Source organism: Paroedura picta, chromosome 1 (assembly GCF_049243985.1).
Source record: "Paroedura picta isolate Pp20150507F chromosome 1, Ppicta_v3.0, whole genome shotgun sequence".
Lineage (NCBI taxonomy): Eukaryota > Metazoa > Chordata > Lepidosauria > Squamata > Gekkonidae > Paroedura > Paroedura picta.
The window spans coordinates 41,950,653-41,976,909 of NC_135369.1; the positions used below are offsets into that span (position 1 = coordinate 41,950,653).

The window sequence follows — 26,257 nt, forward strand, 5'->3', positions numbered from 1 at the left end:
GCTTCCCCTGGGTATACGTGACATTTTGCTGGACCAACTGCTTAGTTCTGAATTGGCTATATCCACTTTATGATGTCCTTTTTATATTTTATAATATATATATTCTATATAAAGTGTATTATTTACATGTTCTTTGCCTCCTTCCGTTTCTAGAAATACAGTGTCAAGGTTGACTCATTTATACACAGGCTTAAAGGTCCCAAAAGCAACACAGACAGCTTTAGGTACACTTATCCCCCGTGGACCAACAATACATTTTAATTTTTTTTAAGTTCACCTCTGTGTTTTGTTTATATCAAAAAAATCCAGGGCATTCAGCCTGTACCAGAATCCCTGATACCTTTGAACAAGACAAACATAGGACACTACAAGGTGATGTAGTCATTTAATTTTGTTTTGATTGGCAAACTGTAACAAAGCTTTGCACTGTTTGTTGCAGTCCTTTAAATGTCACCCAGCTGCAAGTCAATAAATCTGCTGAGATTTTTACTCACTCTTGAAAATCTCATATATTTAAATCCCTTTGAAGTCTTTTCATCTTGAAATACCTTGAGCTCTCCACATTACAACAGAAGCACTTAAGGCTGTGTCAATGCTGTAAGAGGAAATACACTTGTAGAGACAACTTGCTCCTTATATGATTAGAAAAATAATTTCACGCAGACATATTTAATGCTGTATGACCAGGTCTGGTAGTATAGAATAGTATGATAGTGTATGCCCATCAGTCTTACTAATCCAAGGTCAGTTTCCCACATTGTCTTACTCTGTTTGAGCAACTTATGTAATTACAAAGATTGTTGGAAGCCCAGGAATATCCCCATTTTTTCAACTAGCAAGCTCTACTTTCCTCAAGGTTACCTGCATCTATTTATCATTGTAAGATGACAGTTGTAGTCTTAAAAGTCTCATGATGGAGCACTCTCAGGTCTTTAAAAGTACCGTGCAAATGGCAGTGCTAAAAAGAGATGGAGGTGCACTTGTCAAGTTCATTAATGTAGTTATAATGCACTGTAAGATATTATAACATGCATGTTTAGAAATTCATGCTCAGATCAATTCAAACCAGAAATAATTACATGCAAGACCATCTAAGACTAGCAGTTTGAATCCAATGACTTATTTCCAGTATATTTTGATTTGATGTATGAAAGTTGACCAGGTATACTTATGGCTCAACAGTTTAGTGGAAGCAGCTTCTAAAGGTTATTAGATGAATATAAGGAATTTTATTTCATGAGGTAATCTTGTATTTACCTTATCTTTGTAAAGATGCCACAGAATGGGCACAATCTACCACAAATTTCTACACTAAGCCCATTAACTTGAATGGGAGATATACAAAAGCCATGGTGGATTGTGTCCATTGGTTTTAAAATGGCATGCTTAAAAATGAGTCATGGTCTTGCTTAGTACCCTGTTAAATAGTACTGTGCTTTCTTTCTTCATCCATGGCCAAATTTGTGATTAATATTTTTCCCTTCCGGGGCAATTTGATGCACCAGTGGTATTTCTTCTGGCTCCGAGTTAGACATCCTTAAGGTTCAGTCTGCAAATAAAGGGAGATCGGAAGGAACCCAAGTAGAGATGTCCATTGTGTTCATGTGCTTCACTTATGTACGTGGCCACCATTCCATCGGGATCATGTAAGCTTCTTCTGTAGGATCCAGTTTCACTCAGCTCTACAAGAAGACTGTACTTGGGCACAAATTTCATCACTGTTTCTTGGCTGAGCAGCTGAAATAGAAGAATTGTTTTTGTGGGAAACTGCCACGAGAATCACAAATACAGAAGTCTGAACCAACAGTCAAGTAATAACTTATTATTCACAGTTACAGGAGTATTTAAGAGATGCTCCCCACCCAATCTACTTGGGAAACACTTGATTTCAATGGCAGAGTTAAGCATGTGCTCAAGTCTCTTCCACTGAAACTGGGTAATTAAAATCATTTGCATTTATCTTGGAAAGAAATCAGGCACAAAGAGATTTTCTCAGTTTGCCTATGCAACAACGGATTACTTAATATCAATGCAGGATGTCTGAGACCTCCAGCCAAAAGCTACTTAATTCTTGGAGAGCAAATTACATAATGTGCCATTCATACAGCTGAAACATTTAACTTAACTACCATTCTGGAATTTGACACAATTTTACATTGACTGCAACAAACTGTTTTTTCTTTTGGGTAGTTCATACAGTGCCCCAAAATATCACAGGAGTTTTCTGAACACTTACTATAGAATCTCAAAAGAATGCCACTGTTCTGTTTTATACATCTTATTCAAGGGAATCATTTAAAAGCTTAGCAGATGCATGGGGAATGAAATGAGTACTAGCCCTGTGACACTAAAAAAATTAACAGATGCATGTCTCAGATCATGTCTTGAAGTGCTCTCCTTTTCAAAAAAGAAAACATGCATATATTTATGTTAAACAAAAATAAATGCCTGTTCCTCTAAATTAAAGTTCACAAAAACAAAAAGGGAAAGTTTGCATATTTCTAATCATAACAAAAGTTATCACCACACAGAAGATATATGGTGCAAACAGATCACAGAATCACAGAGTTGGAAGGGGCCATATAGGCCATCTAGTCCAACCCCCTGCTCAATGCAGGATCAGCCCAAAGCATCCTAAAGATCCTAGGACAGAGATTTAATTTGTACAATTATTATTGCACTACTGGTGAACAGGAGTTTACCCCCTTCAATGAGCTTAGATGTGGAAAATGGGATTACCCTTGAGCTCATTCTAATCAAAGAAGACTAGATATAGAATACTATGAGACTTTTTTACCTTAAATATTATTCTTTTAATCCATGGTTTATCAGATAAGAAATCCAGCATAGAAAACCCAGGACTGGACCGAACAGCTGACATAGCCACCCAATAACCTCCAGAGCTACTTAAGCGTATATTGTCCGGAAAGCCAGGCATATTTTCAACAAACATATCTTCTCCGCCTTTCATTAGGCCAGATACATAATATCTGAAAATTGAAAGAAACAAAGCATAGCATCTTGGAGACCACAACTGGATGATGAGTTTTAGGAAGCAGTCTTTCTAACAAGCAGTCAATATCTACCTTAAACAAGGATGCAGCTCATCCCTTACATTCTTCATCTTGGCAGTCTTTATTTAGAACTGTATATTTATATAACACACACAAGTAAAGCAAGAACAAGTATGTTATCAGTACACAAAATTCAAGAGGGCCACTTATAGAGCAATTTGATTTCCAGAAGCTTACCTTTTTCCAAGGATCCTAACTAGACAACTCAAAATGTGAGTCCAGAGCTCATTCTGTCTGACAAACCAGCAAACATGCCCCCTCTTGACAAATCTTCCATGAAGCATATTAACAACACAGATGGGACCAAATATTTGGTTAACACCCTCCATACATAACCATGAAACAGGCAGCACCATCAGAGGTGTTGTACCTACCTCCGTATTCTTGCCACAGTAGTCTCAGCCACCAATACAAAGTCTTCAGCAGGAGACAGCTGGACTCCATTTGGAAATCTGAGGCCCCCCATCAAAACTTTCACTTCTTTTGTCACAGTGTCATACTCAAGCAAGCTAAGGGCACAGTTACACAGGCATTAGCAAAGAAAGGCTATATTATGATTTGTGGTATTTTGTACTGCCCACTTTCCCAGATTAAAAAATACCAGAGAACAGCACCTGTCCAGCAGAACATTTTGGTAATTTTATGAATGGGAGTGTAAAGCTGCTTCTAACTTATGGCTATCCTATGAATTAATATCCTCCAAATCATCTTACTGCTAACAGCCTTGCTTAGGCCCTGAAAACTGAGGCCATGACTTCCTCTATAGCAGCTTTCTCAATCAAGGTTTCATGAAACCCTGGGGCTTTCTGATGGCCCTGGAAGTGTTGGTTTCCCAAGTGAGTTGGAGTTAATTAATTAGTTATATATTTACACCATTAAAGGTAATCTGTAATCTATTTTTTAAATGTGTTAAACATTTATCAGGTGATATGACCATATACGGTCATGTTGACCTGCTCCCCCCTCCCCCTCCCCAAATGGTTAATGACAGGCCTGGATGGAGTTGGTGGGCATGTACACAGCCATGCTTCCCAACCAAGTTTTGTCCGATCTCACCACTTCTGGGGGTTCTCAAAGCCTAAATAATGTTTCCTCCTGCCTTCAACATTTCCTAGCTTTATGGTTTTTTAAGACAACTGACTTTTGTCTTTGCATAATGTGATTAAAGTAGAATAGCCTCAGTTTAGTCATTTTAACTTCTAAGGAGAGTTCAGGCTTGATTTGATCTAGAATCCACTCATGTGTTTTTTTGGTGGTCCAAGGTATCTATAAAACATCTCAAATTAATCCCCTTTCTGTCAGTTTTCTTCATTGTCCAGCTTGCATACCCAGACACAGTAATGGGAAATAGCCACCAAATGAATTATTTTGATTATGGTCACCAACATCGCATCTTTCATTTAAGGGTCTTTTCTAGCTCCTTCATGGCTGCCTTTCCAAATCCAGACATATCCAAATTTAAATTCCCACTTAGTCATAAAGTTCACTGGGCCATTCCATGAGCCTACTTAACAGACTGGCCGAGTAAGTAAAATAGAGAACTGCATAAACTTCCTGGAGGAAGGCTGGGTTAAAAATGTAAGGATGATACACTGGGGGGGGGGGGGAGTATGTCACTGGAAATATGCAAATGTCTATTTTTGCCAGATGGCTCTAGAATTTTGCTGCCATGATCATACTGCATGGGCAAGCATTTTCATAGAATCATAGAGTTGGAAGGGGCTATACAGGCCATCTAGTCCAACCCACTGCTCAACGCAGGATCAGCCCTAAGCATCCTAAAGCATTTTGATTCGCTTGTGCCAATAAGCTCTCGACATCCAGCTGGGTACAATTTTAGTGCACTTTTTCTGGAGTTTTAAGATATTCAAGGCCTTACTTGGTTATTCATACCAAAGTATCTCTTACCACTACAGATTCAGCTCCTTTCTGAGGAAAGGGGATTCCCTTACATGGTTGCCTCACTGTTACTTGTTCATCACTTTTGATGGAACAGCACAACATACTTTATTCTGCACAATGAATGCTCACACTGAAAACATTACTTCAAAATAAGTTTAACTAATGTATCCTTAAGCATAGCTCTGGCGGTCAGGGCTGGAGGCTTCTGGATCATGTGCAAAGCTGGCACCACAATACCTAGGGAAATTATGGAGCCATATAAGTAGTGAGCATTTCTATTTTTACAATGAAGAAAAGAGAAGAAAAATACTAAAGCCCAGTAACTCCAGGATTCATAAGGCACCGTGTCATATTAAACAATGATAAGAGGTGGATATCCACAGGCCAAGACAGAAACAAAAAATGCACCCTGTCCAACAGGCAGGTTTCACGAGGTGATACAGAAATGCAGCCTACCATATAAATAGTCTCCTTACCTACAGTAAACCACACTGGGGCTCTCAATGATGCCGAGTGCCCATTCACACATACAGCATTAAAAGAAGCCAGAATTGGGACACTGCCAGGGGCAATACCTACAGGGCCTATACGTTTAAACTATTAAATGACCAATAAAAACACACAGGCTAAAACCAAGGTTCTCACTGAAAATTCCATAGCAGGCCATCACAACCATAAAGACAAAATCATTCCAAAAATCAATGTTGTTGCATTGTTTAATGTTCTACTCCAACATTTCAAAATCAGTGCAATTTTTAAAAAGAATGTCTCAATTGAATACTTACCGCCCATCATCTGTACCCTCCATGATTAATAAGCAATAGTCTTTTCTATGCCATTTACTGCTGGAGTCTGTAAAATAAATTTTCCTTCCATCTCGAGTCAGTGCAAGATCATTCACAAAAGACAAGTTCTTCCCTTCAATTGGAACCTTGGAAGACACAAGTCGTTGCACCTCCCCTGATCACAGAACGAGAACCACTTTTTTAACCACATACTTTCCTCAGCTCAGATGAATTCTAATATTGCATTAAGATACTACTTTTAAAATTATAAACAGAAGTCTTTATTCATACCCTGAAACAGTTTTTCTTTATTTTTATTTTAAGCCATACAAGCAAGTGAAAGGTGATTTATTTACATTAGGTTTCCAAGGCCAAGTGAGAATTTAAACTTGAGCTAGATCTTAGTCCAACACTAATCTCTATACATATATTCATGTTCAGTTCTTACATAGGCCCCTCACCCTGGCCCCGGTGCAAGCATCAGTTATGTTCTATACACTTTTTGAAAAGAAAAACAAAAGGCCCCAAGATCTAAAATTAAATTTGCACCCTGCCTTTCTCCAAGGACCTTTTTCACTAAGGGGTAGGGAAGGATGATGGGAAATGCACTTTGTCCACGTCCAATTGGAACACCCTTTGGCACAGCTGGTCTGGGGTTTTGGCCTGGGTTGTCATCACTATGCTGATGAAACCCAGCTCCTGATGGAAGGCCAGTTGGACTCCCCCCTCAGTCAACTGGGCATGGGTACCTCTCCTGAGGATGATGGCGGATTATTGGGGACTGGTGAGGCCTGGTCTTGTAGGCTGGGGTTGGAGTACAGATACAGATTATTGTTGTTGCAGGTTAGGGAAATGGGACCCTTTTCATTTGGATACAGATTATTGTTGTTGCTGGGTGTTTTATTGTCTATTGTAAACTGCCACAAGCCAGCTGGGTCAGGAGTGGCGGTGAATAAATCCAAATATAAATAATTACCAACTTGCCTTTCTCCTCCCCAACTTGACAGTTGGTAGATTGCAAGTAATACATTAATTCAGATCCCTGTGTGCGTGTATAAAGTGCTGTAAAGTCACAGCCAACTTACAGTGAGCTCTCAAGGCAAGTGAGAAAAAGAGGTGGTTTGCCACTACCTTCCTCTGTAGTTTTCCTTGGTGCTCTCCCTTAAAGGTCATCATTTGGCCAGCACATTTTTACATTTAGGATTATGTTTTCATCCTGGTTCCCCCCCCCCCCAATATTTAGACATTTTTAAATTTTAAAATGAAATATAAGGGGTAGATTTATTTTTAATAATAAATACCGACCACTTTATCAGAAAATTGCCTTACTGAGGTACTGCTTCTATGATACTCAGTACTGAATTTATTTGCAGCTGTAGTCAAAATAGGGTGGCCAAACCAACACCTGGTACCCTTGGAGTTTTAGGGGCGGGGCAAGGAATATACATTATGTTGTATGATGCACTGATGTAATGTCTGGGAAAAACCCCAAATGTGACATCAGCCAACATTCTGGACTTCTCCCAAACTCTAATGTTATTTCCAAACTTTAAGGGAAATTTCCAGAGTGCTGGCTGATGTGCTAAACATCATGTGCAGGCTTTTACCCAGATGTGATGTCAGTGAATTGAACAATGTTATTTCCCCCTCGCTTAGGAGGAGTGCTAGACTGACAAGAGATTAAGACTAGGACATGATCAGTAAGGAAAAATCAATTTGTTAAAGAAAATCAAAACATGGTTCTAATTATACCTGAACCGTCAGCATTTCTTTAAATGGGTATTTTATATTCAATATCAGTCATAAGGATGTCATGAGAACTATAAAGTTATTCTGAAGCTTACTCTTGCTTTGGGGCAGCCAATGAAAACTGAAATTGCCACTCTCTGCTTGAACATCGGAAAGTGCACTACTGGCAGAAACAACATGTATTTAAGTCTGCCATTGCTCTGGGCCTGGAACACTACATAGTTCAATCTACAAGCAGCCTAACTGCAATCCTATGGACACTTATTTGGAATTTACATCTGAACAAAAATCACAGGAAGATGGGATACTAATGGGGTCACTAAGGATCGATATCAAGACTTCTTCTATTTGATTTGTTCAAGAATAATACGGAATCAACAGTGAGCATTAAAGTGGCCAAATATGCAGCTGACACTGATTTAGGATGGTGAAAACCAAAGGAGATTGTGGAGAGCTCCAACAGGATTTCTCTGGACTGGGTGAATGGGCACTAATATAATAAAAGGGTTGAATGCACACACCATGTATATAGTGATGCACACCAGGACAAAAAATCCTTAACTGGGGCCTAAATCAGCAGTCGGTGAGCCTGTAAATAAAACAGAGTAAAACCTGCAGTAGGGGCTGAAAACATGGTAGCTAGCATGTTAATGCCTTGGACTAGTTGTTTGGGAAACTGTAGCATTCTGGCAATCTCATTCCCTAAAGGATATTTCGGCACTGGAAAAGGTGCAGACAAAGGCAACCTGAATGATCATAGCATTGAAGCATCTTTTCCTTTAGGAAAGAATAAAGAGTCTGGGTTTTTTTCCCCCATGGCCAACATGCTGGAAACTGGGACCCTTTTCATGTGAATTTGCTCGAGGAACTCACTGCCACTATTGATAACCAGTACCAATAAGTTGTTTAAAAAGATATTAGACAAACTCATTAGAGAGGTCCATTAATGGCTGCTAATCACGATTATTAAATGGAACATCTGAATACCAAGTGTGTGTGAGCAGGGGCAACAGCACAGAACGGTCTTAGCCTCTGCAGCCTTTTTGTAGGCTTTCCTGGACATCAGGTGATCCAGTGGGGACCAGGAAGCAGGATACTGCAGCAGCAGCTTATTGTCAAGCAATACCGTTAACTAGAGTGATGGGAATAGCATAGCTCTCATCAGGATATCTTCTGAATTTACTTTTCATAAGGGTGAACATTTTTACACTTAGAAAAACATTTTGATTAACGGGAAACAACCCCCTTCCCAATCTTCAACAAGTAGAGTGATCTTAGCTCTGTGGCCTGCTCCATTAAAGGGACAATTTTGCCTAGGTCTCCATCTTCCTGCAACCTTCTACAATGCATGGCATTTTGATCAAGAGGGGCCTGGCCCATCAGAGGCCTTGCAATAACTTAGAGTACATCAGGTATGTTTAGATGATTATGTTTGGTTATTTCTTAAAAACTGGGTTTTTAGCAGATGAGATCATATTTAACCTTCCAAAGTAGCTAGTCAATTGGGGGGGGGGGGGAACATGGCTAGAAATACCTACTGTACCATTTTTCAGTGGAATAGTAAGCACTGCATGAAAGCAAATATGAGATTACAAAAGGTGACAGGACAAAAAGAATTACAAAATCAAACAGATCTTCAAGGCATTACTACATTTACTAGTAAGAAAAAAAGGCTACCTGAAGATGGAAAAATTTCAAAGATTCCATAGTAGGCATCTGCCACAAAAAGGGTGTTCTTTGGTCCCACACGGATTCCAAGAGGTCTACCACACGTGACCTCATCTCCACGAGTTCCTTTTAAGACACATCAGCAGGTTCAAAACAGCTTGTATGTAAACATTAAACTTTGTTTCAGAAAAGAAAGTCAACAGTCTAGTATTTAATCTTAGAAAGACAATTTTTTTTAAAAGCAGAATTTTGGAAGAACACAGCTTTCATTTCAAGTCCAGTGAAGTATTCACACCTACAAATTGACTTTCATGTGTCCTTTAGCTTCTTATTAACGTAAGTTATTCTTTCTTGACAAATAAAAAGGAACCCATAGAATCAGCTGAAGCTTAAACCCAGAAGTCCACAGTGCCCTCTACTGCCTTGTTCACAAGTAAGCAGCAAGTTTCCACAGGGATCAGTATTCTTCAGGAAATTGTTTTTGTTCATACACACTCTGGAACTGGGGTGAACAGTGTTTGTGCAGCATACCCAATTATTTAGGGCGGTAAAAACCAAGGCAGCTTAAAAGAGGTATAGGAGAATCTCTCAATTTGGTGAGTGAGCAACAACATGGCCCATGAAGTTCAACACTGGTGAATGTAAGTTTATGCACACAAAGCATTCTAACTTTGAACATATACTGACAGGGGTCTGAATTGAAGAATACCAATTATTAAAGAGATTTTGGGATTGTAGTGGATAGCTCAATGAAAATACTGACTCAGTGTACGACAGCACTGAAAAAGGCAAATTCTATCCTGGGGATAATTAGGAAAGAGATTGAGAATGAGATGATCACTGCTGTAATGCCCTTGCGTAGAGGTATGGTGTGGCCTTTTCTGGAATACTGCATGAATACTGCATCTGGAATACTACACTGTACCCCAAAAATAATAGTTCAGAGATGAAAAAAGTACAGAAAGTGGCAACCAAGATGATTAAAGTATAGAGTATCTTTCCTGTGAGGAAAACCTAAAGAATCTGAGACTTTTCACTTTAGACAAAAGATGAGCATGAGAAGGATATGACATCACAAGATGTCATAGTCCCATTGTATACGGCACTGGTCAGACCACACCTGGAGTACTGTGTGCAGTTATGGAGGCCTCACTTCAAGAAGGATGTAGATAAAATTGAAAGGGTACAAAGGAGAACGACGAAGATGATCTGGAGCCAAGGGACCAAGCCCTATGAAGATAGGTTGAGGGACTTGGGAATGTTCAGCCTGGAGAAACCTACCTCACAGGGTGTCTGTTGTGGGGAGAGGAAAGGGAAGGCGACTGTAAGCCACTTTGAGACTCTTTTGGGTAGAGAAGCAACTCTTCTTATAGCCTTCTATCCATGAAATGCCATTTCACTGCCTTCACATGCTAAAATGCTGCTCTTAAAAGATGAGAGCCCCCCTTCCTAAAAAAAATACTTTGGAGGGATAATCAGCCTCTGCTGCCAAAGGGGTGAATTGATGAAAATCTCACTGTCTCACAAACACCCTGGTGCAGGTAGAAATTTTAGGTGTTGTCCAACACATAGTGGTTAAAATTCTTATATCCAAATGAATATTGCATTTCTCCTTGCCTTTAAACCTTTAATTTTCTCCCCTCTGTATAGAAATATTCATGGAGGGCTCATTGCATGTAACTGATGACATGGGTCACATCCATGAAAGCTTGTGTCACAATGTATCTGGTAGACAAGCTGCCACAAGACTCCATTGTGGTTCTCATGCAGCTCAGCTACCGTCTGGCAAAAAGCAGTAGTGCTATACAATCAATTAGAATGGTCAGTGTACAGGGAAATGAAAGAAAAGGACAGAACCAGTCTAAAAAGCAACTGGCTAATCCCTGTAAGATACAGCTAAAAGTATAAGCAACAGGCAAAACAAGTTGAATCCTTTTACCACAAGGACCATGGCCAAGTCGAGCTATAGTTTGTATCTGTCCATCTTCAATCTTCAGAATTTTTCCATCAGCAGTACCAGTGAACAGAACATCTGAAAAGGACAAGTGCTAAAATAAGCCTGGCTACATAGTTCACTATGTAGAACAAATTATGCAGGAGATGGGAAGAGAGGGGCACCAAGTAGGCATGTACACAGCTATGCTTCCAAATCATATTATGAACAATTACGCCACCTCAGCAGTTACTCGAATCCTGAAGAATGTTTCAGGGGTTTCTCAATGGCAAAAAAGTTGAGAAAGGCTGGTCTAATCCATGCTGCTCCCCATGTTGAGGCAGGAAAAGAACTGAGGAGATGGGTGACTTACATCAGGAAGACAGGAAGTGAAAAAGAGTTTGTTCCTGCCTCCCTGAAAGGAGAGTGGGAATCACCCACCAAGATGTCCTCCACCTCAAGAGGGAGAACACAAAGTCCAGAAGAAGCTAAGATGTTTTGTGAAGTCCAGGGGACTGCTGTGGGTACAGAAGGTCTGCCTTGTAATTCTTGAAATCTGAGTCAAACAGAGCCCTTCATAATTCAGAATGCAAGCATTAATAAGGTCCTTAAGTAAAATAAACAGCCACTTGAAATCCTCACTGATTCGCTATGCTTACCACCAATATTTGCAATGGATTCTGGTCCAACAAGCTGGTTTTCAAACAGCCTTTCTGCTTGTCGCAGCTTAAAATTTTGCTCTAATGCACCAGATAAGAGAGGTGGTTCTTTGAAGCTGGAAAACAGAAGAAGATTAATAAGTCTGCTAAGCATGTATAAAGAGCAACAAGTGGAATTTTTTTTCAGTTTATCAACCAAGTTGCAAGCATCAGATGTGATTTCAAAACAGCAAAACAGTTTTCCTAAATGGCAATTGTTTACTGTTTAATATATGGGTGCATCAGCTTTAGGAACAGAACACCAGCAGTTTGCAGCAAGTTTACACAGGGGGGTCCTTAACCTTTAATAACTGAAATAACTGTTAATTACACAATGCTATTCCTGGAGAATAGGAAACTGTTCTAGTAAGCAGAAGTTCATCAGCCTACAGGAGTCAATGTATGCCACATCACACCACGAGGAACAAAATGCTCTCTTTTTAAAATTCAAGCATCTTAACTAAACTAAGTCCAACATACATAAAATAAAATCGAACACAACCATGATGAAGAGAAAACTATGAACATGAAGTTAACCCCCATGTTCATTAAAACAAGCATGTAAAATACACTGTTTCAGGAGGAACAAACTACTTAATTCCTGATGTTCATTTGATAGTTTAAATTATTTTGGCATGTATCTCAACTCATAAACCAGTTCACAAGATGACAGATGCAAAAAAAAAATTATGCACACAGATACATGCTCATGTATAGTTTTAAGTACAATATCTCTATGGTGGGGGGGGCTCAATACTAAAAATTTACATTCTTGAAATTCCCTTCAGGCTCTAGTATTATTGACAATGGGAACAGTCACATAAGCGTCTAACCAATTTACTAAGCCAAGAATTCCAAGCACATTTGCTTCAAATCAAGCACACAAAGAAACAACCTTTTAAAGCAAGTACTCAGTCTAGCAAGGGATTTTTAAGTAAACCTCCACAACACTACAAGGAGGAAAAGTTTTGATCATACCAGTAGCTTGAAGTACTAGGTATATTTAGTCCAAAATTTGTTTAAATTCTGAATATTTATCCCACAAAATCTTTGCATTGTCATGGTCACTTTCCTAGAAAACTAGTTTTAGATAACTGTTCTATTTATATTAAATCCCAGTCTATTTTTAAAAACAGTTTAGAAATATTATTTGCTACAAGGCAGGTTAACAGCAAGTATGACTAACATATTGACAATACCCAGTTTACACAATTCATGGTTTCTAGACATTAAGTGGGTCTGTAATTATAACCATCCTCTTGGGAAAGATGTTAAATAGAAACAGCCTACATCTTGTGTCTCAGTACATTTATTACTAAATTTCAAGAACACAAGCTTTCAATGCCTGCAAGCTGCTACAGTGGTCCCCAACCTTTTTATAAACAGGGACCGGTCAATGCTTGACAATTTTACTGAGGTCTGGGGGGGGGGGAAGTCTTTTGCCAAGGGACGTTACCGCTGCCACGAGTCCCTGCTCCACTTGCTTTACTACCGGCACCCCTGACTTCCCCCGCCCACTGGGGGGCGCTGCCAGCCGTGCCATGCCGAGTGGGAGCCCCAGCCATGGCGGCCACCGGAAAGCACCAAAGGTGAGCCGGCAACAGAATGGCAAGGCAGCCCCCAAGGCAGCAGCTGGGGAGGAGGACGAGGAGGAGCCGCGGCCCGGTACCAACTGATCCATGGACCGGGACTGGTCCCCGGACCGGGGGTTGGGGACCACTGTGTTAGAAAACCTCCTTGAACTTTTGAGACATCAGGACACAGTATATGAAACACTTGAAAAAAATAGAGATACAAGTTTCTGAAATAATACCACTGAAGATGAAAACTGAAAGCGAGGAAGGGCGGTATAAAAATCTAATAAATAAATAAATAAATATTATTTTTCTGAAACCTGTTTTGGTAGTTATATTATATTTTGTTTGACATTTTAAAATCCAAGAAAGCTTTTTTGTTATCAATATTTAAATACAAAAGAGAATTTAGGATAGCCAAGTGGCCAGAATTTTTGTCTTGGTTTTTGGAAACATTGTTTCGGCATTTTGCCTTGGTTTCTTAATATTCCCAGCACTTTTCCAGAACATTTGAGCCCCAGTTACACAGCCTTCTTAGAAAAAATTCAAGCCATTTTAGGGAAGCATACTTCGTACATTTTGAAGCTGTCTGTAAAATGCTGCATAAGCATTGGTCACTTTGACCAATAAAATATAATCATCAGGAATACTGACCATACCAGCAGGTGGGAAACCCTCCTACCAACAGCTAGATTTTTAATTGTTTACATAGATGAAAATCAAGGAACTTAAGATAACAGAATGTGACTACATTGCAATGGATACTGTTGGCTGTGGACTATTCTTCCCCTGCTTGGGGTTGCTTTAAGCACTACTTAATGCTATGCTCTTCTATTTGGATCATGTACTTTGACTAAAAGTGAACTCAAGAAAGAAAATTCTGAGATGAGCACAAATTACCACACCATTTTGCTACACATTATTAAACTGGTTATAGTTCTAATTACAAGCGATCTAACAATTCACTTACGAGGTGACCCCATTTTAGTGGGACTTTCTTCTAAGTTAGCATGAACAAGAGTTTTTCAAACAGTGTCCCCAAACTATGAAGACTACCACAAACACCTGGCAAAATTCTAATCTGTGTATGAAACACAGTGCTATATGAAGATAAAATGGAGACTCCTCTAGCATTCATTTAAAAGTTTCATCCCTTTAGCACAGCCCCAGAGCATATTCTTTTTGATCAGTTTTTTTCTAGCATAGCCAGTAAAACAGCTTATTACAACTCACTGTAAACATTCTTGAGATTTTATCTGAAACAGCGCTGCACCTATTTTGTGGTACTCAGTAAGGTTTGTAAGAATCTACTAATCTTTGCTTTATCAGGAAATCTGACAAAATTAAAACAAAATTAAAGGAATAAGTATATCCAACAACTACGTAAATAATACTGACACTCTACAGCATAACTCAGACTGAAGTCCTCTTTACTAGCTGGTGAATGAAGAATCTTCCCCCAGAAATCTGGATAGTTTCAAGGTTGTACAAATACTCAAACTATGAGTAGTTAGGAATTGGGTTCCACCCTTCCTTTTCTGTGTCCAACAATGTTTGCTTAGGTACTAACATACTTAGATAATGTCATATCCGTAAATAAAGCATAGTAAAATGTCAAAAATGAAATTTAAGATACAAAATTAAATCAGCTTTTTGAAAATAAACATCTCACAGAAGTTTTTGAAATGCCAAAGACGTTTGAATTTAGTAAGATTTATCATGGTTTTTTCCAAACCCTCAAAATCCTATATTCCTGGAGGGAAATTAGCTGTCCTTTATGGTGTACGGTTTATTTCACCTTAAGTAAATGCCTTACTGCAGTTATGCCTCTTTAAATTCACTGTAATCAATCTTATAACCGGGGTAACTCTGCATAGGATGGTACTGCCAGTGTCAGAAGGTGTTGATACTTTATTAATGAAAATCTGAATCTGATATGCAGAACAATCTCAGCTTAAGTATTTGCAGCAACATGAACAAGTTGCATGCATTTGCATGAGAGATTAGAAATTGTTCTCAGCTGATTCTTGTAACTAGCTATGTGACCGATATGCTGAGTAAACTGTTGTGGAACAAAGCAACTATCTCTTATTTCAGAAGCACCAAAAGATAAATAACTTTTTAGGGGTCTGTTATAACTATCAAACTCCACTGGAATAGGACAAAGTAAGTAATCTGATGGAAAATGACTCACAATTGACACCCAAGAAAGTTAACATAATGACCAACAGTGGCTGAACTATGGAATCACAATATGCTCTTCCAACTCATTTTAATGAGAAGAGTTGTTTTTTATACCCTTCTTTTCTCTACCAGGAGTCTCAAAGCAGCTTACAATCACCTTCCTTTCCTCTCCCCACAACAGACACCTTGTGAAGTAGGTGGGGCTGAGAGAGCTCTGACAGAACTGCTCTGCAAGAACAGCTCTAACAGGGCTGTGACTAGCCCAAGGTCACCCAGCTGACTGCATGTGGAGGAATGGGGAATCAAATCTGACTCTTTCAGAGTATAGGCTGTTGCTCTTAACCACTACACCAAGCAGGCTCCTTTACATTCAGATTTTTGAAGCATTTTCTGCCTCACTCACCTAGGTACCTCGAGAGATCAGTTACAATTCTGTTAAAATGCCAATTTAAATACTAGCTTCTTGAAAAGAAAGGTATTCATAGCCCAGGCTAGCCTGATCTTGTAAGATCACAGAAGATAAGCAGGACTGGCCCTAACTAGTATTTGGATGGGAAATCTCCGAGGAATACCGGGTTATAATACAGAGGTGGGTGATGGCAAAATCATCTCTGAATGACTCTTACCTAGAAAACACAGTGAGGCTGTCATGTCATTAGTGAGTTGACAAGAGGCAAGAAACTCAGATAAGATGGCAGCTTCAAAATTGATTGTACAATATACAAATAATCTAAATGCCAGTATGTCTAATAAGTAGCCAGTACGATTTGCAAAGCGCTTTCCTGAGAATCTGGGTGCATTACTAGAGCTGTCAGATGCTGCAGTACCCACCCCAGCTCCGGCACAGGTTAGCAACACCATCAGCATGTATGCAGTGCTATGCCCACTTTGGCGGGATTGTTACACACTGGAGAATATCTAAACTGATGTATTTGTCTCTTCCAAACTGCTCAAAACTCATTTAGACCTGTTTTGAAAGGTGTTTTTATTAGCCGGTAAAGACGTGGTACGACTTCTCAAAACGCAAAGCTTCCTTGGAGAGTACAAGGAAGCACTGTGCAATCTGGTCTATTCCATTTCTCACCTCCTTTGAGTCTCATGAGACTGGAGGGAGCAGCTGCCAGTAAAAATAATTAACAGACTTATTCTTTTCAGGGAAGCTCCCCCCCCCCACATGTCTGTGTAGTCATCAAATAGCCAGCAGCACTAAAGCAACAGTAAGTGCATGACTAACTGCCATCAAGGGCATAACTACTACCTGTTCTGCCCCCACACCACCACCATTCCAGGAAGCACAGGGGAGAGTTTCTTTTTGGGAGGAAGGAAGTGGCTGCCTCGGAAGAGACTGCTGCCACCAAGGAGAGAGAGGCCACTTTCAGGGCTTGATACATCCATGGCACACATCAAGGGCACCCATGGCACACACTGCAGTGCCTTGTACATTTAGCAAATATTGTATTGTTTAGTTGTTTAGTTATATCTCCAATCAGATTATGGTTATGTTGTCTACATAAAAATAACTGTGCATGATGTTCTTGTCATTGCTTTTTATATGTTAACTTTACATGAGAGCTAGCATGATGTAGTGGTTAAGAGCAGCAGACTATCATCTGGACAACTAGGTTTGATTCCCTACCCAAGTTCCTTTCTATACAAGCTCCATTAAGAACATTAAGATGTAGTGAGCAAAATCTGCTCAGGGTTCCCAGCCTCAAATTGGCCTGAACTGGGCCAGGGCATTTTCAGCCCTGGCCCCAGCCTCGTGGAATACCTAGCAAGATCAGAGCTCTGCAGGGCTTCAAACAGTTCTGCAGGGCTTGCAAGACAGAGCTGTTCAGCCATGCCTATGGTTGAGGCCTGATGTAATATCACATCTGCTGGCCTCCCTATCAACATCCACCTAATCAAAATTTCATCAAAGGTCATACTGTGTAATCCAACCCCCACCAACAGTTCAGGCGATTTAATTTTCTGTTTTCAGTTTTAATGTTTTTAAAACCTAAATTTATTTAAATTCTATTTATCTGTAATTTGCATATTTTAACTAATGTGACCTGCCCTGAGCCCTTGGGGATGGGTGGAATAGAAATATAACGATAAACAAATAAACAGAGCCTTTAAAGCAATTATGACATTATCAGAAATATGGGAGGTTAAAAAAAGGATACATGTCAACTTTCTGTTGTAATAACATCCCGGACTCTTTTGTCATAGATTCAATAAAGTTACGAGGAACTTTAAAAAGTTATGATTATATTTTGTGGTAGCCATAATTAGAAAATATAGTAATATACAAAACTCTCAAAACTGAAAAACAAGCCTAGGGCTGGTTCCTAGAGCCAAAAAGAAATTAGTCAAGGCCTGCATAAGTCTGTTGATGGCACAGGGTAGATTTGTTGTTAACTTGGGTTAATGAGGATCAAAATTCAACACCCAACCCCAACACTACAAACCAGGAGCTTCTCTCTCCTGCGATCCTGTTCTCATTATAGGAGACAACTCCATGTTAATAAACAATGTAACTGCAAAGAGCTGGAGACTGTGCATAATGTAATGGACTGGATTGTTGTTACGGTTTACTGGTAGTGCATACTTTTTACATGCAAAAGGCCACCTCTGGCATTTTCAGTGAAAGGATCTCATGTAGCAGGTGTTGAGAGGCCTGTCTGTACCCAAGACCCTGGAGAACAGCTCAGTATTGTTTACTCCGAAATATCTGCAACAAATTATTCACTAGGTACATATCACAGCAGCACTTTGTATATTTACATGGATTTCCAGCCTTTATAGGTCTATGAATCATAGCCAAGTTTTGGAAGGATTCTTTTAGAATATGATGGCCAGCTCATTACAAATATGCAGCAGGGACTAATTCAATTTAATAGTGATCAAGCGGGGCATAAAAGAACAGCAGAGTCTTATTAGCAACCCAGCACGACTACTTACAAGAAATATATGTTCAATATGTATGGTGGAGAAGAAGCCTCATCTTTATGATAACTGTCTTGTCTCTTTCACAGAGAGAGTAATACCTTATTTACATTGCAAAATCTTGCTTATTCCAGTGTGAAGAATCTCTCCATATACTCAAACAGCCACTTTAAATGCAATACTGGCTAGCTAAAAATATTAAACTAAACGTTACAATCACACAGACCAGTCTGAAGGTGCCATAGTGAAGACAAAGAAATCACTACACTACAAATCAACTAGCAATCCAGAAAACGACAGATTTTATCTTTTTTCCTTTAAGACAGTGCAAGACTATGAGGGGTGCAGGAATCATCAGTACTCATGAAACTTTTCAGGTATATCCCAGACAAATGGGTTACAGATATTTTATTTATTTCCACCCAGGAAATTTTCAAGCCCATGATGATGAATTGAATAGAAGAGGGAGGATGTACCTGCAAATCTCTTTTGAATAAAAAACATCAACCACACAGCTGAAAACATCATCTGACAGTGTATGATGGAGAATCCTTTGTTGGGTTCTGCCAGACATGTCTTGCTCTGTATACCAGCATATTTAACTTGAGTAAGGAATCCAGAGCCAGGCCATAACTGTTAACCTCAGCAGGTGAGATTCATAACCTTTCTAAAGGTATGCACTGGGCCCAAGCCACTTAAAGATCAATAGCAGCACTGCCCAGAATCTCGGATGGCAGCCAGTATAGTCAAGCGGGCAATGACATAAACCAGTTTCTACATCCAACATTCTGCAACAAGTATTTAAAGAATTCTTACCATCATGGGACTAGTAACAAAATGTTTACACTATTTATTGAAATGCTTGCAACCCACCTCTCTTATCATACAAAGGTAACTCAAGGTAACTTACAATCCTAAATATATAAACTGTATTTCATGTTGTGATATCACAACCATTTAATGACTTACCTTATAGGTTGAGGATCTATTGGAGAATCCAGAAGAACTATTGCTCCAACTAAGGGAATAATTAGCGATATAGCCAGTGTCACAAAGGTCATTCGGAAGACCTTATTGCTGTATGTACTGGAACAAAAAATACAAAACAGAAATCAGCATCTAATAGCCACAGAAGAATCTTCAGAATCTGGCTGGCCAACAGAAGAAGAAAACCAAGTCATCCCCTACAACATAAAGGCAACAAAAATCTGTCAATGATACAACTGTACAAGCAATATTAGGCAAAGTATTTTATGAATGAATAATGATCTTAATGGTGTCAGCATCTTGTTGTCATGGATATGGTCAGAAATACAGAGATACAGTTGCTGGACCTGAGCATGTCATCTGGCATGGAGGTCAGTTTTAGTCATAAGTTATCTACACTTGTTAATAATTTGACATTAGAGTTTTTAACAACCCTTGGGTGTATGCCATATTGACTTGCAGATTAACTAGTGTTCAGTTTGCACAGTAGTTCTAGAACTTCATCTCTCATCACCACACATTTTGACTTCTTTCTTCCGACATCCTTCCTAAACATGACAGCTCCAGCACAGGTATGTGCCTGACATTTTCCACAGCAAAAACAGATGCAAATAATTCATTCAGCTTTTCTCTCATTGCCCCAAATTCCCTCAGCAATCCTTTTATTCCTTCTGTCATCCCTAGGCTCAATTGCCTCCCTGGCTGGATTCCTGATCCTGATATATTTGGAAAGAAATGCTTATTGTCAGTCATCCACTCCTCAAAATCTTTTTTCTTTCCTTACTGTCAATTGCCGTTTGTTTTGCAACAGAACCTGTGCTTCTCAACTGGGGGAGACATCCACTTTTCCAGAGAAGTCTATTTGCCTTTTATGGCTTCATTCACTTGGCATCTTTTTAGTTGGTGGTACATTTCCTGCTTGGAGTTATTCTGAACCCCTGGTTAACTCTATGACCAACTGTTCCAGTACACAGTAATTTATGCTGGTAGAAAGCTTGTTTCCATGGTATGACTCAAGCACATATCTGTTCAATCATGTAAAGGTTGATGAAGTTACCCATTCTCTTTTTTGGTTACTTCTCCATCATGCAGTCTTCTTCCTGGCATTGGTAATGGGGGTAAGGAAGGTTTATAGGAACCAACACGTTATTTAAGAAGGTTAAAGGATATGTAAAGGCAATACTCACTTTAAAATCAGTGTATTTTGTTGTTATAGCTTCACATTAGTATGCATATGTATTTAGGATTTGTATATACACTAAATCGAAAGTTGCTGTTTACACAGGATTCTTTGTGATTTAATTAAATTAATCCACCAAAGAATTATAGCATGATAAAGCATTCTTCAGTGTTTTTTATTTAATGAGATACTTCCATGCAAGATACTTGTTCATGAATATCAGCAGGTTACTCTGAGCAAACCACTCTTTTTATCTAACCTAGCTCAGGTTTGTGAAGGCTGGTCGGTATAAGAAGACTCCACATTTCTTGTAATATTAAGAAAGTAACCACCCACCACGTTTTTTAAAGTATAGCAGGAAGACAAGGTGCAGTTTAGTGAACTGTTGCTCAAACTGAGCCAATGAACAGCAGGAAGAATGAAAACATAGCAGATCATCCAGATATTGTGCAACAGTATGTTTACACAATATAAGCCTCAGAAGGCTCTCACATTTTTGCTACTTCTGCTCTTTAGTACATAGCCTCTCTGTACACAAGTCACCAAGGTGTATCATGGAGACATCTGTTTTATCAGAGGATGGCCTGCGTAACTATGCATTAACAATGGGATCAGGGCATACATGTAATTACTCAGAGTCAGTTTGGTGTAGTGGTTAAGAGCAGCAGCCTCTACTTGGCAGAGTTGGGCTTAATTCCCTGCTCCTCCACAGTCATCCGGATGACCTTGGGCTAGTCACAGTCCTGCCAGAAGCCCTCTCAGTTCCACCCACCTTACAGGGTATCTGTTGTGGGGAGAGGAAGGGAAGGCAATTGTAAGCCACTCTGAGACTCTTTCGGGTAGTGAAAAGCAGGGTATAACAAACAAATATTCTTCATTCAAATGAGTAGCTGTGTTGGTCTGAAGTAGCACAATAAAATCAGAGTCCAGTAGCACCTTTAAGACCAACTCAAGGTGTGAGCTTTCGAGTGCATAAACCCAATTAATAAGTAATTAATTAGCAAGTAAATAACAACTTGCATTTCTGCAATCTCCCTTTCTAGCCTGGTCTTGAAGTTCCTTTGCAACAGCTACTTTTACGTCCCTTATTGGATATCCGGGAAGGTTTTTCAATTTTGTGGGGACACTTCAACCTTCCAGGACATTCAATAAGGGACCTGAAAGTAGCAGTTTTATTGCAAAGAAACTTCAAGAACAGGCTAGAAAGGGAGACTGCAGAAATGCAAGTTATTACAACACTCAATACCATGACATACCCTGGACTCAACAAGGACAAAGGGTTTTTTTAATCTCACTATGCATGTTAAACTTGTTTAACTTGTACATCCACATTCCTCACAATTTATTTTAATTGGGTTGATGTAACTGTTAGTAATATATAATGTAATTCTGAATTCAACTCTCTGGCCCCAGGACAAGATAGCTGCCAGCTCAACTTCTACTTGTAGGGATGTTTCACACTACTATAGAGACAGATGGGGCCAGCAGTAAATGGTGGGGTGGAAGCTGTTGATCACTGGCATTGACAGTTTTATTTCTCATACTAGTAATTAAGCCCGCTGCAGCTTAAATGCAGCGGGCGCTAGGGTGGCATTGGATTTGGGGGGGGTGGCAGTGGGCTGTGGGCGGACTGTAGGCCATGGAGGGGAGGGCGAGACAGTCTGGCGTCGTCCGGGGGCTCCTGTGGGCGTTTTGCCAGTGCGGGCTGTACCTGGAGCGTGCGAGGAAGTGGAGCGTGGTCGTCGTCCTCAGATCGTCGCAGGGGCGGCGTGCTTGGCGCGGCGTGTGAAGCTTAGCGGCCGCGGCCTGTCCCGGGGGGAGCGGCTGGTGGGGGAGGCGGTGGCATTGGGGGCGGGCGCGGCATTGGAGATGCAGCGGTAGACGGGAGCAGCAGTTGGAGGCGTCCCGGGGCGGCGGTGAGCTGTGAGCGGCGGGCGAAGGCTGGCGCGGCTGCCGAAGGGGCCAGTAGCGCGTTCTTTCGGCGGCAGTCTGATGGCGGCGTTCTTGCAGCGGCGGCGGCCTGACGCAGCGAGAGGCGCTTCACGCCTCATGTCGCGTCAGGCCACCAGGGAGGGAGCCCCCGGCAGCCGCGCTCCGCGCGACTGCCGGGGGCTCCCTCGGGCGGCAGTCTGATGCGACGAGAGGCGCTTTGCGCCTCTCACAGCATCAGGCCGGCTGGCAGGGAGCCCCAGGCAGCCGCGCTCCGCGCGACTGCCAGGGGCTCCCTCGGGCGGCGGCCTGACGCACAGCGCGGCTCGCAGTTGCTCGGGCTGGGAATCGGAGGGCCGATTGCCTGTCGTGAGGAAGGGTCCAATCCGGACCCTTCCTCATCACAGACAAATCCCACCTCGGCAGCCCTTAACGATTTATTTAGTCCGTGGCGCCACGGGCGGTTTAAAGATATGTATTTGTGAACTACAACTGAATGTGAGGGGTCTGATTGGCTGTTTTAGCAAAGAATTATCATATGGCTGTATTTGGATGCTGTAACACAGTTTACTAATGTAACAGGATTAATTTTTGCTTATATATTCCCACTGTCATGATGGTCAGTTCATAGTCTGAGGAAGATTGCTTGCACTCGAAAGCTCATGCCTTGAATAAATCTTCGTTGGTCTTAAAAGTGCTACTGGACTCTGCTTTTATTGTAAATCTTCTTCATATAGCTGTTCTGTTCCCAATCCTAACTGGGAGTTAGCTCAGGCTACTATCAACCATGAAGAAGCCCTTCTCCACCCAGGTGAAAGCAGTGTGGTGCAATGGTTAGGGCATCAAACTAGAATCTGGGTCACATGGAAGCTTGCTAGATGCCCTTGGGCCAGTCAAACACTCAGTCTAATCTCAGGATTGTTGAGAAGATAAACTAGAGGAGAAGAGAATGATGCAAGTCATTTTGGTTCCCACTGGGGAGAAAGATAAAGCAGTAAGGTAAGAAATGAGACTAACAAAATGGAAAAAAAACTTTTAAAAGTGTGATATCAACTGCCAAGAACAGAGATATCTACTTTTATTCTTAAATCACAGCAACTTGATTATATGTTTAGGACTGCAGTATTTATTCCTAATTAAAATCTGGCCTCAAGAAAGCTGATAACAAGCAGGACTCCAAAGTCTTTAAGGCTGTGCAGATACGATGCCTCCCACATGTATATTAGAAATCTACTAAACAAAGACACTCAGTAATATTTATTAAAAGCATTTTTATGCCACCTTTACTCCCAAAATAGAGATCCCAATACAGGAAACAATCCCTATAAACACACAAATAAAAGTATTCTTCCACCAGCAAAAGACAATGATAGAGGGGCCAGCATCTCTCTCTAGGGATTGAATTCCATAATTTTGGTGCCACAACCAAGATAGTTCTTTCTGGGGTTGCCATTCAGATATTAGGAGCACCGAATACACAGCCTTTCAATCTAAGAATATGCTTTATTAACATTTAAGATGCCACACTTAACAATCTTTCCCCTTCCTTCATAGTCTTAGCCAGATTTTCTTAACAAGAGTTTCATGAATCCCTGGGTTTTCTTGACAGACCTGGAAGGATTCCCCAAATGGGTGGGAGTTAATTTTTTATACATTTTAAAACTGTTAAACATTTATCGGATGATATGACCATATGTGGTCATGTCGAGCCCCCCCATACACAAAAAATGGACAATGATGGGCCTAGAGGTGGTGAGAAGGGGAAGGGCCCTGGGTGGGCAGCTATGTTTCCCAACCATATTCTGCATGATCATGCCACTTCCAGAGTTTCTTGAAGCCTAAAGAATATTTCAGAGGTTCTCTACATTTAAAAAGTTGAGAAAAGTGGTTTCAGCAAAGCACTGCAGAAAAAAGGCATTTCAATTTAACCAATGATCAGGGTTTAAAAAACAACAACAGCTTACACATAACAACTAAACAGTGAGTCAACACAAATAGTCCAAGCCACCAAAAGTAAATAAAAGTAATTATTTAAGAAAATAAGGCTGAAAAAAACCCAAACAGATCAAATCCAAATGACCAGAGTTCTCCAAATGGCTTCATAATGAAAGGAAGCCATCAACCAACATGTGCTCCACACTTAGTCAAGCTTAAAGCACAGAAACCACTGTGTCACTGTAACCACCATATTTGTGTACTTTCGATATTCTGGCATAGCTTTCTGGTAGCAGTTGCACATAAATCTAGCCTACTGCCACCCTGAATATTTAAACAACTTTAGCACCAAGTAACTCCATACGCCCATGTGGAATTTCTCAGTGCAACAAAGACTCAACTCTCCTCTACTAACCTCTCCTCTAGTGATCCCTCCACCCCACCCCCTTTCATTTATGCCAAAGGTCACCAGGGCTTAATGCCTGGAAACATTTTTGACATCACAGCTCTGGCCAATATAAAGGATACATTACATTGATATTAGCATGCCCTATGACACAATGAGCCTCTTGTGGCGCAGAGTGATAAGGCAGCAGACATGCAGTCTGAAAGTTCTGTCCATGAGGCTGGGAGTTCAATCCCAGCAGCCAGCTCAAGGTTGACTCAGCCTTCCATCCTTCCGAGGTCGGTAAAATGAATACTCAGCTTGCGGGGGGGGGAGGGGGGGAGGGGGGGAGGGTAAACGGTAATGACTGGGGAAGGCACTGGCAAACCACCCCGTATTGAGTCTGCCATGAAAACGCTGGAGGGCGTCACCCCAAGGGTCAGACATGACCCGGTGCTTGCACAGGGGATACCTTTACTCTTTTTACCTTATGACACCTACCTCAAAACACTAAACACATATAGCCATACGCCATATATCTGAGCCTAAGAGATGTCATTCTGACTTTTTAAAAACCCCTGCTATTTTACTGCCTGCACTTGTAGGTACTGCTGTTTTAATTTCAGCTTTTACATACCACCTGCCATATATAATGCCACGGATGCATCTGGCACATGTGTAAGTTTCAGGGGTGGGAAAGAGGCCAGGGATGGATGCGCCCAACTGCAGCAACACATCCTTGGGCTTAGGGACAGCGATCCGGAGGTCACTTGCCTCCAGAGGGGGAAGAAGGCAGGCAAAAGGCCTAAGGGGGAGGCCTAAGCCGGGGAGGTGTCTTGGGGGAAGAGGGTGGCCTTTCTCCTCCCGCCCAGGTACCCAGACGCCGGCCCCGCAGGATCACACCAGCAGCAGATAGGCAGGCAGGCAGGCAGGCAGGCCCTTCGCATGCCTCGGCCCGCTCATCCCCAGGCTGCCCTTCGGGGAGGGGGGGGTTCTCCGCCGGGAACCGAGGGCAGCCCCCATGCCCTTCCCTCACGCGACCGCCCCGGGGAGGGGGCATCAGCGCCGCGAGCCAGACGCCTCCACGCACCTGCCGCCCTTGGTCTCCTGCGCCGTGTTGTCTTCGGTGATCACCTGCGGACGGAGAGGCCGCCGCTGCCGCAGGCCCTCGGCCTCATTCATGCTGCCCGGCGGAGTCCCCCTCGGCGTGACAGACCACAAGCGCGCCCGGCCCCCGCCCGCCTGCTCGGCTCTGCCACGGAGCCCCGCCCCCGCCCCAGGCTCGGCCAACAGTCGCCCGGCGGCCCCGCCCCCTCCCTGCGCTCCACCAACGGCCGCTAGGG

The 26,257-nt window shown here is 41.3% G+C and overlaps 1 protein-coding gene across 1 annotated transcript; it reads right to left on the bottom strand.

The window, feature by feature from the left end:
• Positions 1 to 372: 372 nt before the first annotated feature.
• APMAP (adipocyte plasma membrane associated protein) lies at positions 373 to 26,208 on the bottom strand. Its single transcript, XM_077335214.1, has 9 exons — positions 26,005 to 26,208; positions 19,468 to 19,584; positions 11,771 to 11,886; positions 11,118 to 11,210; positions 9,188 to 9,304; positions 5,762 to 5,936; positions 3,449 to 3,583; positions 2,798 to 2,990; positions 373 to 1,737 (listed from the first exon to the last, which is right to left on the bottom strand). The coding sequence occupies exons 1-9, from the start codon at positions 26,094 to 26,096 to the stop codon at positions 1,528 to 1,530; spliced, it is 1,248 nt and encodes a 415-aa protein (XP_077191329.1). The 5' UTR covers positions 26,097 to 26,208; the 3' UTR covers positions 373 to 1,527.
• Between the last annotated feature and the right edge of the window lie 49 nt (positions 26,209 to 26,257).